Source organism: Heliangelus exortis, chromosome 20 (genome assembly GCF_036169615.1).
Source record: "Heliangelus exortis chromosome 20, bHelExo1.hap1, whole genome shotgun sequence".
Taxonomy (NCBI): domain Eukaryota; kingdom Metazoa; phylum Chordata; class Aves; order Apodiformes; family Trochilidae; genus Heliangelus; species Heliangelus exortis.
This window is the reverse complement of record NC_092441.1, coordinates 11,666,930-11,681,626: the sequence shown is the minus strand read 5'-3', so window position 1 is coordinate 11,681,626 and position 14,697 is coordinate 11,666,930. Positions and strand designations below refer to the sequence as shown.

General features: G+C 47.5%; 2 protein-coding genes across 2 annotated transcripts in view; one reads left to right on the top strand and one right to left on the bottom strand.

The window, feature by feature from the left end:
- Window positions 1-818: 818 nt before the first annotated feature.
- LOC139805812 (ankyrin repeat domain-containing protein 7-like) overlaps window positions 819-14,697 on the bottom strand; it is a 44,184-nt gene continuing 30,305 nt past the window's right edge. Inside the window, exons 4-13 of the mRNA XM_071764653.1 lie at window positions 5,717-6,225; window positions 5,189-5,303; window positions 4,755-4,928; window positions 4,536-4,642; window positions 4,118-4,255; window positions 3,682-3,740; window positions 3,058-3,091; window positions 2,905-2,971; window positions 1,574-1,634; window positions 819-958 (exon numbers count right to left, since the gene is read on the bottom strand). Coding sequence (XP_071620754.1) covers window positions 819-958; window positions 1,574-1,634; window positions 2,905-2,971; window positions 3,058-3,091; window positions 3,682-3,740; window positions 4,118-4,255; window positions 4,536-4,642; window positions 4,755-4,928; window positions 5,189-5,303; window positions 5,717-5,934 — 1,113 coding nt within the window. The 5' untranslated portion in view covers window positions 5,935-6,225. The remainder of the gene's footprint in view (window positions 959-1,573; window positions 1,635-2,904; window positions 2,972-3,057; window positions 3,092-3,681; window positions 3,741-4,117; window positions 4,256-4,535; window positions 4,643-4,754; window positions 4,929-5,188; window positions 5,304-5,716; window positions 6,226-14,697) is intronic.
- The window catches only part of LOC139805811 (putative ankyrin repeat domain-containing protein 20A4), an 88,528-nt gene continuing 86,220 nt past the window's right edge, over window positions 12,390-14,697 (top strand). The window contains exons 1-2 of the mRNA XM_071764652.1: window positions 12,390-12,857; window positions 14,393-14,490. The gene's annotated coding sequence lies outside the window, so the exon portion shown is untranslated. The remainder of the gene's footprint in view (window positions 12,858-14,392; window positions 14,491-14,697) is intronic.

The following is a 14,697-nucleotide window of genomic DNA, read 5'->3' as shown; positions in this document are numbered from 1 at the left end:
GACTCTGCCATCACCACTAGTCACTTTCTGGTTACTTTTCTTGACCTTACTGTATAATCCAATTCACTCTATAATGCCACTTACCAGTCCAGACTCTTAATTCAAAATATTTGGCTTCACATACCTGCACCCCAGAGCTGTCAGTGGCTTCCTTTAGGCTTCTTTTTTTTGCTGGTGATGACACATGGCAAGTAGATCCTGAGTGCTCACCTGCAGTGAAAACAACAGATTTTTACAACCAGCATGACTTAATGCTACTTATTTACTCCTAGCGTGCATCTTGATTAATGCTGAGAACAATCTTTACAGAAAACATCACATCCCCTCACATTTGAGAGCTGCTAGAGAGAAAATGATCAGAATAGAGTTTTTAATGTGCTAAATATGTGTTAAATATTTTCTTTGATGGCATTTAACTTTCTTATGTAAAAAAGAAAGTTTATGAATATCAGTATGGCCACAAATAATTCACTCCAGTGTCTTCAAGGTGCAGGATCTCTCTCTCTCTCAGATAAACTGGGGTCCATGCAGTAACGAGCAAGATGCTTCCAGCAATGCAAAGGGGGCCTCCTCCTCCTGCTCTGAGGCCTGAGCTGAGGAACAAAAGTGCTCCCCTCTGACCCAGCTGGCAAGGCTTTCCAGCACACACACACACACACATGGGTGGCACTGCAGACACCTCCTACGTCTTAAAACCAGAGCAGCTGGGGCACTGGAACAGAAGGGCTCTCCCTCAGCTCCACTCAAAGCTTTCCCCGGCTTCAGCCAAGAGCAAGCACAGCTTTTCAATCCAACAGCACCCGCCAGGAAGGGGAATGCTACTGGCACACCCAAGACACTCCAGTCCTCCTTCTCCTCTTCATCTGCACGTTTTGGTCAGATTGCTTCAGGGAGAACACAGCAACAGAAGCAAGAAGAGCACTTGCTGCATAGAGCACCATCTGCAATCCAACACCATCTAGTCAGGTTCCAGAAAAAGAAAGAAAAAGGCACAAAAGCTGCTTTGCTACTCTGCCAGTGGCCACCAGGATTTACAGGCCAGGATAAAATTTGCAACCTCAGAAGTCAATCACTATTTTAGTTCATTTGGGTGGCAGGGAACCTACACACCAGGGAGGAAAGGAGACACTCAGTGGTTTTATTTCACTCTGCCACTCCACTGTTCTATGTTGGAGGCTTTTCTTTAGTAACTTTTGATTCTAGAACCATGGCTATCATCTAAAAGCACAAGGAATAAAAAAAAAAAAATCTATGTGAACAAAAGGAGTTATTTATTTAATTGCAATTGGCAAATTTCCAGACTAACACACTTCAGAGGAGTCACCTAGCAATGTCTGGAAAAGGAGGTAGGGAAGGGATGGGCAGGGCAGAGGAAGGGCTTGGCCAGGGACAAAGGCTTAGCAGGGGATTCATAGCTTAATGTTAAGGCTTATTTGGTTCTGAAATTACAAAGTGCCGTGTCTTCAAAAGTTAATTTTCTTGCCTACTAGAGAAGAAAAAAAATACAAAACTCTACTTAGCAAGCCTACTTTTACAGATCAGTCTATCGTGCAATCTTTCCCAGATAGCTTACTGGTTTTCCTGCCCTGCTGGAAAGCCTTCATGCACCGTGTCACCTTTGGCTCCTGCTGCTTCTGTAAAGAAAGATGTATTTCTGCAAAACTTTTTTTTTCAATAGAAACAAGCTCAAAGAACTGTTTACATCCCTAGACTTGATGCCTAAATTAGCCCCTGCAAGTACACTAACCAAAATACCCCTCAATTTTACTATCATGCCAGAAAAATGCATCACTTCCATTTACATCAAGGCAAGAAAATTGAATCATGTTAAAACTAAACATGCTGGCATCTCCAACTGCCACACTCCTGCTCCTCACCCCTCCAGAACCCCACTGCAACACAACAGATGCTCCCGACATCACTGCACAAGGTGCTCATTCTTCAGCACACCAGTAAGAACAGCAGGCACCAGAGCTTGGAGCTGACAAAGAGAACACTGCCTGAGCATTCCAAAAAAGAGGGGAAATGTGCAGTGTGAGATGACACACAAGCACAGAATGCCATCTCATAGAAAAGAACCTGTTTGAGTAACTCAGCCATTGAGTGCTGGTGGGGGAACCTGATGGGGAGGAAAGGAGCAGCAGCAGATGGAGGATTTCAGGAGGTCCTCACAAAGAAATGCCCTGTTCCTCTATCTGTTTGGACTGAAACACCAAATTTACAGAAAACAAGAATCACCTCACAGGAGAAGAACAGAACAGATTATAAAAGTAACTGAGAAACTTTTAGGGTCTGCAAGCCTGACCCAAATGAGCCCCAAGAAACGAAACAATGTGGTTTTCATGTCGTTACCTATTGCTCCTTTGTGCCAAACCGTAACTCTGCTGCACGCTCTGCCACGCCTATGGTCTGTTAGGAAAAACTGACAGCAGAAGAAAGGCTGGCAGGCCAGAGACTGCTTCTATCACAGAATGGTACAGCTTGGAAGAGACCTCCAAGATCATCCAGTCCAACCTTTGACCAACACCATCATCTAACTACTAAACCATGTCCTTAAGGACCAGCTCCAAACGCCTTTTCAGTGCCTCCAGGGATGGTGCCTCCACCACTGTCCTGGGCCATTCCAATGCCTGACAGCCCTCTCAGTGAAAAAATGTTTCCTAACACCCATCCTAAACCTCCCCTGGTGCAGCTTCCATCCATTTCCTCTGCTCCCATCCCAGTTCCCTAAGGAGAAGAGGCTGTTTCCCTCCTTACTCCAACCTCCCTTGAGGTACTTGAAGAGAGCTCTAAGGTTCTAAGGAGGAAACAGTGCTGGCTGGAACTGCAGTTGCTTTCAATCCCAGTTACTTGCCTTCAAATAACTCCTTTTCACAGGACAATTTCCCTGGAAATGCACCATACCTTGGGAGTAAAATCCAATTGTTCTGCAGAAGCACTCCAACCATCACCAATCCCCTTTTTCTCAGATCTGCTTAAAAAGCAAAGCAAATTGATGACACCTGTGCCTCCCAGATCACCCCCTCAAGGAAGTGGTAGGTATTTGTAAAGTCTCACCTTTTCAAGCCTCCTTTGGAAAAGTCTTCTACTCCTGCTCAAACACGAAACGACATGGTGAAATTAGATTTGGCATGCTAAAAATTCAACAGTACATATGAACAAGGTACTCCTTGCACACATGAGTACACAGCAGAGGAAAAAGTTTTACTAGTTCATGTAGTATGATGTGTAATATTATGCTAGAGACAATACTAGCTGATGCTCTAGCCAGTTACAGACTATTCTGAAAAGGGAAAGAAAATCAAACAGCATAACCCAGACCAAAAGCTTAACCTCACACTCAGCCTGTTACTGCAGCACAGCAAAGAGACTCTCATGATGCAGGACACGTGCTTCATGGTGCCAGCCAGAGACTGCAGTAATAATGCCAAGAAATGTCCCCTGGACACTATCTGCTGTCCATTTGCCACACAGTTCTGATAAAACACCCTTAAGAACGCAAAGAGAATAAAACCGCCACCGTAGGGTCTGAGAGGTAAAGCACAAGACTAAATTTCATTGCATAAAAATATTAATTTCCTAAGATTCTTTTAGGGTTTCGTGGCCTCGTAAGGACAGACTGGATTTTAAAACCTCAAGAGAAGGAGCTAGATGTTTGATCACAGGACAATTTAATGTCACCTGCACGAGCTGCTTCTGCCTTCTTTGGAGCTGCACTTTCTGACAGCTGCTCACTAAGACTAAAGAAAGAGAGAGAGAGAGAGGAAACAGAGTTGTTAAAAACAACCACTTCCTGGCAGGTAACATTTAGCAGAAGAGTTAACAGCCAGTTTTTATTCATCCTACACACATTCACATGAATTCAGGGACTCCTAAGTACTTCTGAAGGGCAAGACACACAGAATTTTCTGCAGGGCCGGTACACACTTCAGTGTTCCCTGCAGTCACCTTCATCCTATAGATGCACATTCCAAGTTATTAACTCCTGCTTGGTACACTCTTTCAGCCTAGCTTTTAACAAAGCACACCTAACCACATCAGAGAAGGAACAACAAAATTATTCAACAGCCACACTTATAACTGACCACTTCATTGAACCAGAAAGTTAAACATTTACCTGGGATACCCATAAATACAAGCATAATCATCAGCTGTCCGCCCATGAGTATCTTCATGGGAAATGTCAGCACCGTAATGCAGGAGAACTTGGATCAATTTCATCTTCCCAACAGAAGCAGCCATCATGAGTGGGGTTCTGAAAGATCCAGATGTGCTATGAAGTCATCATTTTACACAGACAGTCAGTATTTTCATTCCTGCGTGCTCTCAGCTTGCTCTCCCATTACTTGACAATGAACAAAAGAAAAAGCAGGTTCCATTAAAAGCAACAAGAACATGGGAGAGAGAATCAACACAACTGCATGGTCACACCAAGCTGCCACACGTACAACACTTCAGTGCACATGAGGCTGCTGTGCCTCTCAGCAATCCCACCGAAAGAATACTCAAGGGACCCACGTGGATAAACCCCTTACCTTTGTTGCTGGTCTCGAGCATGCACATCAGCTCCCATTCTCAGGAGAAACTCAGCTGTCTCTACCTGACCTTTGGAGACAGCAAGACTGAGTGGGGTAAAGCCCTCCTGAAAGGACAGACAAATACACCAAGTTAATCATCGAAGTCAAAAATAGTCTTCAACAGAAATATTGCTGCCACTTTCTGAAACAACTTCCTCTAGAAATAGAAACATGTACCTTATTCTTGGCATCAAGGTTGGCATTATGATCAAGCAACAGCTCCACAACTTTAGGACTGCAAGACAGGACTGCCAGGTGGAGGGCGGTGTTGCCGACAACGTCTCTGAGGTTTGGGTCTGCACCACACTTCAGCAGAAAACCAGCACAGGCTTGGTGCCGGAACTGCACTGCCTGAGAACACACAAAAAAAGGGAAGACTTCCAAAAAAAAGGGAAGACTTCCAAAACTCACATTTCACTCCCTCACAGCTCGCCCAGCTTCTGACCACTGGCAAAGAGCACCTGCAAAGATGACCTGACAGCTGCCTGTCCCACTCCAAATCCAACAGGTGTGTTTCTGCACAGCTCTGCGCACAGAGTCCTGCCAGACACCTCTCCTTTCATGCACACTCAATAAGCCCCTCTGCCAAGAGCAGAACTTCTCTCACTCACCATCATCAGGGGTGTTCTCCCAAAATTGTCAGCAGCATCCAACTGGCAGCGGTGCCTTACTAGAAATGTGACGACCTCTGTGTGGCCGTTTGCAGACGCCAGGTGGAGAGGTGTCCTGAGAATTAAACACGGGAGCTTAACACTGACAGACAAGGAAAGAACCAAAGCTGTGGCACCACCCAGCCCGGGGGACCCTGCTGCTGCTGCTGCTGCTGCTGCTGCTGCTGCTGCTGCTGCTGCTGCTGCAACCCTGCACACATCACCCACAGGGCAGGAGAGACCTGGGGAGGCCTCAGCAGCTGCAAGAGAACCCTGCAGGGAGAGCAGGGCCCAGCACCTCCAGGAGCACTGGCGCCCACCCAGCAGCTCCCAGCACTGGAAAGCTCTCGAGTTCCCCCTCCCAGCAGACAGGGCACATCTTGCTTTGCAAGCAATCAGCTCCAAGGGGATCCCACACAAACCCTGCCGGGGGGGCAACCCCCCCGGCAGGCCACCCGAGGTGTCCCAGCAGCGGCCACAGCCCCTCACCGATTCTTCCTGTCGCGGCGGTCGATGCCCCAAATCTCGATCCACCAGCGCCAGCGCCTCAGCCAGGCCAGGTGGCCGCGGGCAGCCGCGCGGTGCACCCTGCCCAGACCTTGCTGCTGAGGCTCAGGGGCGCCGGTGCCAGCAGCAGCAGCAGCGCTGGGCTGCCCAGGAGCGCTGCCAGAGCGGGGAAGCTTCTGCTTCTTGTTGAAAAGCCCCATCCCAGGAGCTCTGTGAGCTGCGGCACGGGCACAGCCCTGCGGGAGCACTGGGAGGCAGCCGGCCGAGCCGGGGGGCTGTAAAAGGGGGAGTCAGGAGAAGGGAAGGGCAAAGGCAGGGACAGGGGATGTAGGAGAAAGGCAGGGATGAGGCGGGAGCAAGGAGCAAACCAACGGCGAGGAGCAGGAGCAGCCAGAGAGGCAGAGACCAGCACAGCTCAGCACAGGAGCCACAGCCGTAGAGTCACCACCAACGGCACTCGCCAGGGGCAACGGTGGGCGGGGCCGAACCACCTTGGGGGGGGGGAAGGGGGTAGAAGGGGCCGAACCAATTCACGGGGGGGGCGGGGACGACGACGACGACGAAGGAAAGGAAAAGGCATCTGAGAAAAGCTGAGAAGCTCTCCCCCATCTGAATGAGACATACAAAGAATTGTTAAGTTCTTCCCCTGAGGAAGAGGCTTCTCCATAACCAACTAAAATGAGCAGCTAGAGAGGGTAAAAAATAACCCTTCTTGTGTGGATGGTGCCCAGCTGGCTGTACTTAGGATTCTCAGAGCTAGGCAGTGACCCTCTTTATTGGTGTGTGGTGGCTTTTGGTATCAAATACTGTGCTGAATGCTGTGAGCTCTTTGTCACCACATCTTTAAATGGCAAACTAGCTTGCTCTGACTCCACAGAGCTCACTGGAAAAGTTCCGCTGCCATTGTACAAGTACAGGGTGTTTCCCTAGACAAGTCTAACCCATAACTAGAGGGAAATGGACATCTAGAATTCTCCTGGCCTACCAGAAATTACAGGCAGGACAACTATCTTTTCCCTAACTCTTGGGAAAATGTTAACACAAATGTTAACTGTCACCATGCTCCATGTGCCACACCCAGCTACACAGAAAATCTTCTTAAACGTTCCCTGCTGCAAACACATCCTCTGCAGGCCCCGGCACCAGCCTGACCTTTCACAGGCAGCCCAGCTTTTGAACAGCCAGCCTGAAATGAGCCACTAATGGCTGTAATTAGCCCCATTGCTGGGCATCAGCCAGGAGAGAATTTAAAAGCAGCAACTTGCCTCAGGCACCGAGTCTCACTGTTACAACTTTGTTATCTCCTGTTTCTGCTCTCAGAACATCAGATGGGATTGTTTTGAATTAACAAAAAAACATGCAAGGAACATTTGCATTCCTCACAATAACTGACCCCACAGCAGGGAATAAAAGCTGCATCAGTCAGTGGGGCTTTGCAAAGAGCACACAAGAACTCATCAGGTATGGGACCATCAGAAAAGTAGGGCTCTTTGGATAAAGAAAAAGGCTTTTCCTTCTTTCCTCTGGCATATGCTTCCCTGGAGGCAGGGTGGGGACGGAAAAACACAAAAGTTAAACACGGCTACATGGAAAAAGTTAAAGACAGGCACACGGAAAAATTTTCCAAGCTTTGGATTTCATCAAAGGAAGTAAGAGATGGAATTCTGCTCACCTCATGTAAGCCTTCTTAAATACAAATTTTATATTAAACTATTTTTTTTGGTTGCTTTGGCACTCCAATGCTTCCCCACGGTTTCTCTTGTTCACTTTTTGGTCAGTTCTGTTAGTTCCATACTTCTGCATTAAGATCTGGTATTGCATATTTCCCCATTCTTGTCAGCAGAGCTTCCTTTGTATTGGGATCTTTCACCTCCAGCATGAAACTCCTTGGAATTCCCGTGCTCTTTCTAACTCTGGGATCAGGCTCGACAGTTTGGCCCTGTTAAGGGAAGAAATGCAGACACATCTCATCTGAACCTCACACTTTAAATGACATCTCAATTATTACTATTTTAACCAGCAAAAGCCTTTAATCCCCTCCTTTTCCTAACCCAAGGCTTGCTCCAATCAAATCCTTTTTCCTTTAAATACCATAGCCAGGATGTTCCAAAGGCTTGAGCAGTGTTTGGAACTCAACAGACAAAGAATGGCTTAACTTCAGGTTTATTCAGGGAGAAATATCCCCTTAGCTCACCATCCACTTGGAGAAGAGACACAAATATACTTCTCCTCCAAAGCACAATTCAGAGGGAGAGACTGAACGTGCCAGCAGTTCCACAGCACAACACAGCACGACAACAGTTCCAGAAGGTCACATCTGCTCATATGCCACACAAACACACTCCTAGAAACCATCAGGTACACCGACACAGCTTACACACTCTGTGTTCAAACCAACAGACTGTGCCCTCCACTGCACCTACGCTGCCATTTATGGCACCCTCCAGCATTCCAAAACTGGATCCAGAACCAGAGTGACCAGAGAGCAAAAAATAGTCATGCAGTTGTCCCTGTTCCACAAACACTCCTCATTTAACTGTTGCAGACCCACTGAAATGTCCATAACTTACAGCCAACTGAATTACTCTGCCAACATTGGGTTTCTAACATAAAATTAACAAAATGTCTCCGAAATGGTGAACAGCTTCTGAAGGGCTTCCTTGTGTCTTGAAGCTGAGTAATACTGCAGGATTACACTGACGCTGATCAGGTACTCCCCTCCTGTCTTCCCAGCCTGGGAACAACCCTCTGTAGAATAGTATCCAAATAGAAACATTTTGTAAACTTAAACCAATGACTTCAAATTATTAAAAATCAAAGTTTTGTTCACATCTCTGGTTATCCAGCTACAGATCACAGCATAAGATTTAAAATAACAAAGCAAAGACTCTTGGGGTTTTTTTTTAAGTATTTGACAAGAAATTCCATGTACCTCAATAAGCTGGGCCAGAGAAACAAGTGCAGAGGAGTCACTGATCTCTTCACAAAAAAATAATGAAAGGGTTTCTACATACCTGTTTTCAAGAAATAAAACCCCATCTGAATTAGAGCAAATACTATGGATGCGGTTTGGATAAATGCACTGTGGGAACTACCAGGGTCCCTGGGCCAGCTACACTCACGCTCACAGAGAGAGACGTTCATGTGCAGCAAGGAATTCAAACTGATCAGTGACAGCATCACTGATGTCAGATTCAGACTGAGTGGTTTCAGACCTACAGACAAGAAGTTTTCAAGTTGAAACATGACACACCACTCCATGACCAGCAGAGGCTGTATTCTTCACAGAACACAGAGACACACTTGATGAATTTCTACATTCAGATCTCCTAACAGCTTCTCAAGTGCTCAGACCCCACAACTCTGGGTTAATGTAATGCCTCACCCCATTCTAGTGAAGAAAATTCAGTTATACCTAAAATCAGGATGACAAAAAAAAAACCATCCCACCCCTTAGTGATTTTTTTGTACTGGAAGGACTATTTTGAAATGCAGAGTTACACATCATATTCCACCCCAGGTGGAGGAATCAACATCTAGAGCATCACCAGTCAGGTATTTCCTTGTGTTCCTTATTTCTATTTTAGCAGCAGCAGGACAGAGTTTGCAAAGCTGTAGAAAAATGCTGCCCCTTTTCCCAGTGTCAGTTCCAAGTGGTGGTATCCTGAAGAAAGGCTGAACCTTTGGGAAATGGAAGCAGCATCCAAACCTGAAGTCACCCAGATCCAAACATGTCCTGCAGGCAGAAGGGAAGAAAAATGACAGAGCTTTTATCCACAAAGGCACTGGGGTCCAATCTTGTGCTAAATGTGTACACTGGGCTGTTGGCATTTTCACGTGCAGACAAACTATTCAACTGAACTGCTTCATCAGACAAAGCCCAAAGATCAAATGCAGAACTGCAGAATACCAACTTGGGGAGAAACAATTCTTTAACTGATAGCAATCTATTGAAGACATTTATGTACTCAGAGGGGCCCAAACAATTTCACCTCAGTTATACAGTTTCAGGAAGAAATGCCCAGGCATTTACAGACACACAAAGGAATTGTTTGGCTGTATAGAGATGTCCTCAAAATGTCTGGGATATGTTGGTTTGAGTCAAAAGTAAGAAACAGTACCAAGTATAACAGTAACAGATTCTCAGTGGGTTTTGGTAACATTTTCAAAAATTAGGAAAAAAAATAAACCAAAAAAACCTGTGCATTACACAGTTTTGCTATGCTGAATCAAATACGTTGTATTTACAACAAAGACTGTGTTTTACTGGAAAATACTTTAAGTTAATGTTTGGGAAATTAATACAAGGGTACATTGTTTGGATGTAAACGCAGGCTGCAATAGAAAGTGTAAAAGACTGTGATTTTACATACAGCTTTTGATGTTCCACTCACAGGCTCCCTTTGCCTTCCTCATGTTCCACTCACTGGCTCTGACTGGCTTCTAGAAGAACAAAAAAGGTGATCAGAACTCCAAATAAAGCACTTGTGTCCAACCTTAAGTAGTGAAAGCAGAGTATAAACTAGTTTTCTGATGCACAGAGTAAAACATGTTGAAGACAAAATTCAGACCCTAACCCCACCTTTTCTTCTCCAAGATGCTGCTGTCCCTGCTGTCCCCCAGCCTGTCACTGCCCGGTGTCCCATCACACCCCAGGCCTTCACTACCCAGTGCCGACCCCCAGCAGCCCCCTGGCTCTGCCATGGCTCCCTCAGCAGCCCTGGGCCCATCACTGCCCAATGTCCTTTCACTCTCCCAGACCCTCACCATCCCATGTCCCCCCTGTCACTCCCAGGCTGCCACCTCCCCGTGTCCCCTCCTGTCAGCAACCAGCCATGGAAGAACAGCCTGGGGGAGATGCAGTGGGCTTGGTGGTCACAGGGCCAGTGAAGGGAGGGGATGGCTCAGGGTGTCTGAGTGTCTCTTGGTGCAAGAGGATATAGAAAGAAACATTCTTGGGAACAAGTCCCCAGTGATCACCTGGTTTTTCCTTTTTCCCTTCCAGGTGATGATGGACAAGCCCCAGGCCCATGCAGCCATTCTCTGCACACAAGTCCCCTGGGGCTGGGTATCTGACACACGTCTAATAAAAGAACACAGCCCCAGAGATTTGATCTGTTCATCTTCAGCTGGGGGAAGGTGTGTGTGTGTGTGTGTGTGTGTGTGAGAGAGGAAGAGCTGCTCTCCCATTTCATTTTTGCACCTCAGCAAAAACATTGCATGATTTACACTCAAGAAATCAAAGGTAAGCGACGCAGATGGCTCCAACCACAAATTTCCACTGACTCCCTAGAAATATACAAGACCATACTATCAGTCACACTGCCCTCCCTACTGTAGAGGTGTCAGACCAGAAATGATGGTTTCAAGACAGAAAACACAACACAATCCAGCACAACAACAACAAAAAAACAACCTGAAGAAACCAGGTAAACAAACCAAGAGTCCCTAATCAAACCCTAAAAATGAAAACAAGCTTTCATCTTTGAAAAGAAAGCCCAGGGTGCTGGGGCCTGGCCCAGATGCTCATCACTGCTCTTCTGGGGCTCTGCCCAGCTCTTCATCCCTCCCTCTCTCTCGTTTGCCCATCATAAGTTTGGGCTTTCACTGGCTGTCTCCCTCTCAGCACTTCCCAATTCCTCCCTGCCTCTTCTCAGAGCCATTGCTGTTTCTCTCTCTCTCTCTCTCTCTGTCTCCACATCTTTCTCTCCCTCTCCTCTCCTGGCCTTATTGTCCCTCTCTCTCCTGCAGCCTCTCCCCTTTCCTGCCTCTCCCTCCCCTCTCCCTTCCTCTCCCCTCGCCCTTTCCCCTCTCTCCTGCTCCCTCTCCCACCCCTCTGTCACTCCCCTCTCCTGGGGCCTTTTCTGCCTCTCTCAGGCCCCTCACCCGCTCTCTCTCCATCCCCCCTCTCTCCTCCTTTCCGCCCTTCTCCTCTCTCTCCCTCCCCCCCCTCTTTGCCCCCTTCCCCTCCATCTCTTTCCCGCTCCTCACCACTCTTTTTCCTGCCTTCTCTCCCTGCCCAGATCCCCTTCCTCCTGCTCCCCCTCCCAGCTGGGCCGGGGCCGGGGCAGCCCCGGGGCCGGGCGGGCTCAGGCAGCAGGAGAGGAGGAGCGCCCCGGGGCATGCTGGGAGCTGTAGTCCCGGGGCATGCTGGGAGCTGTAGTCCCGGGGCATGCAGGGGGCTGCCCGGCGGCCATCTTGGTTCCCGGGCCATGCTGGCAGCTGCCGCTTCCCCCCACTCCCCAGCCCGCAGCCGGGGAAAAACTCCGGGAGGGCGGCGGGGATGAGCCAGCAGCTCCCAAAAGCCCTCAAACTGAAGGAGGAAGCATGCAGAGGGGGGATGCAAGGGCAGGTACCCTGGGAGGAGTAGAGAGGTGGCTGGAGCAGCTGGGGAGCACGGCAGGAGAGCCACATCCATCCCAGGTAGAATCGAATCTAAAGCAGGGCCTGGGACAACCAAGGAGCCCCCACGGGGGGAGAAGAAGAGGTCTGTGATCATCTAAAGAACCTGCAGGTCCACAAGTTTATGGCACCTCACAGGGCCCACGCACGGGTCCTGAGGAGCTGGCAGACGCAGTTGCTGAGCCTCTGTCTGTCCTATTGGAGAGGTGATGGTGGTCTGGTGAGGTTCCCACTGGCTGGAAAAAAGTGACATAGTTGGAGTGGAAGAGCTAAAGTTTGAGTTGGAGAAGTAAAGAAGGAGGGTCTGAGACCCTGAGGGATCTGAGAGGGGTCACTATTCCCTCCCATCTCCTGCCCACACCCTATAGAAAGTCAGGCAGCCCAGCAGCCCATCCCCCTTTCCTCCTGCTCCTTGCTGGGCTGCTGTTCCCCTCTGCTCCTTTCCCACCAGCTGCCACCTGCTCCTCAGAATCCACATCCATCTGGTGCTGGGAAGAGCCGTGGAGCTCCCTCTTGAGTCGGCCCTGCCACAGGGAGCCCTCAGGCACCCATTCCTGCCAGCATGGAGATGGGGTTGTGTGTCAGCTCAGGGAGCTGTTCCCAGGGGGGAGGAGATCAGCCCTGGCTGAGCCTTCCTGCAGTCCCTGGCTCTGAGGAGGAGTGGAGTGTCGCGGGAAGAAGCGGGGTTGCTGCCTGTCATTGTGGAGCAGGAGTTTTAGAGGTAAGAATACCTGTGGTGGTTGGTTGGTGGTTGGAGGTGGAGTGTGCTGGACTATTTTTTCCCTCCTCTGTCGCTATTTTCACAAGGAAAAGGCAGCCAGTAGCTTTGCCACGCACGCCTGGGGTGTTTCAGGTGTCCCAACATCCTGTAATTCTGAGAGGAAAATCTGCAGTAGGATAAGGTGCTCACTTTCTGGCCCCAGTGCCTGTTACAAGGGACCAAAATTCTCACTTTTGTTACTGGAAGAAAGACATTGTTTAATATCAAACCTAGTTTATTCCAAATCTGGTATCCCCACGCAGTCCTATTTGTAGGTAACTTGGGGGTCTAGTTTCTTTCAGCTGCCTGTTGAGTGCATTTCTCTGTCTGATTTAGCTGTGAAAACCACCACCAACAAAAAAAAGCACTTCAATGAATTTACTCTTGATGTATTTCCAGCTCCTACCAAGCAGTGAAGTGAAACGTCTCAGTGGCCCATTTGGTAATTGTTTTGCTTTTTTTGCTGCAAAAAAAAAAGTCCCTCATTTCTATCATCAAGGGTTGGACATGATGATCTCTGAGGTCCCTTCCAACCCAGCCAAATCTATGATTCTATGATTTCTGACAGAAAAGTTTGTCTAATAGCTTTTTAGATGTCCCAGCCCCTCCACTATTGCTTCTTCATGTCCTGCAGTCTGCTCTCCAAAGAGCCATCCTCCTCATCCTCCTCTTCCTCTGGTGATCCCATACGTGATGAGTTCTTGTGTCCTATTTGCAAAGCCCTACTGACTGATGCAGCTTTTATTCCCTGCTGTGGGAACAGTTATTGTGAGGAATGTAAGTGTTCCTTGCATGTTTGTTAGTTCAAAACAATCACATCTCATCTTCTGAGAGCAGAAACACAAGAAAACAAAGCTGCTTTGTTTCCAGTTCTCTTTCATCCTGAAGTCTGTCCTGAAGGATGCTTCTTATAGAAAGGGGAAAATAAGCAGAAAGCTCTTTTCCCTTTTCTGTGTCTGGTTAAATGCCCTTTACACACAGAAGGAGGAGTATGAGCAGAGTGTGTAATTGTGCAGGTGCTGACAGTCTTAGATATCAAACTATCTTGTCCACAGCCCTTTCTCTTCTATAAGACTGCTCTGGTGATTTACTGCTGACTGGAAAAAAACCAAAACAAAACACCACTATTTGAATATTTAAATAGTTAAATATTTAATCCTTCAGAACTCAGAACGTTTTCCTGATCACTGTTTTATTCTCTAACCTTGAGGTTGGTGAATTCCACTCTAGTGGACGGTGGAAAGAAGACTAGATAAAAGGTCAAGGCACAGCCTAACCCCACCTTCAGATGTTACAACAGTGAAATACCAAGACTGTGTGGTTATTTGGTACATACTAGAAATTTTTTTTTACACTATTGAACATTTTTATCCTCATGCTCTCCACCCAAGATCTTACTCCCCCTTTAACCATATGTGTATTTTTCGGAGTGATTAGAACTCCAGAATTTCCCTCCTTTCTTTAAAAACCATTTTGATGATTCTAATTCCACACAGGTATTAGAAGAGCATTACTAGAGTCTGAGGAACATACCTGCCCAGCCTGTTAGCAGAGGTTTCTCCTGGTGCTCCAGTCCAACAAGTGCTTACCCCAGGTAACATGATGGCTTTTACATAAACTGTTTGTGAGAAAAGTCTCTCTGTAAAAAGCTGAAAGGGGAGAGTTTACATCTCCTTACACAAGGCTACATTGAATAAGGCCAAAACAAATGATTGGAAAAGTCAGTGCTGTGGGGGGGGTGTGGTTGGTGGCTAATTACAACCATTAGTGGGTCATTTCAGGCTGGCTGTTCAAAAGCTGG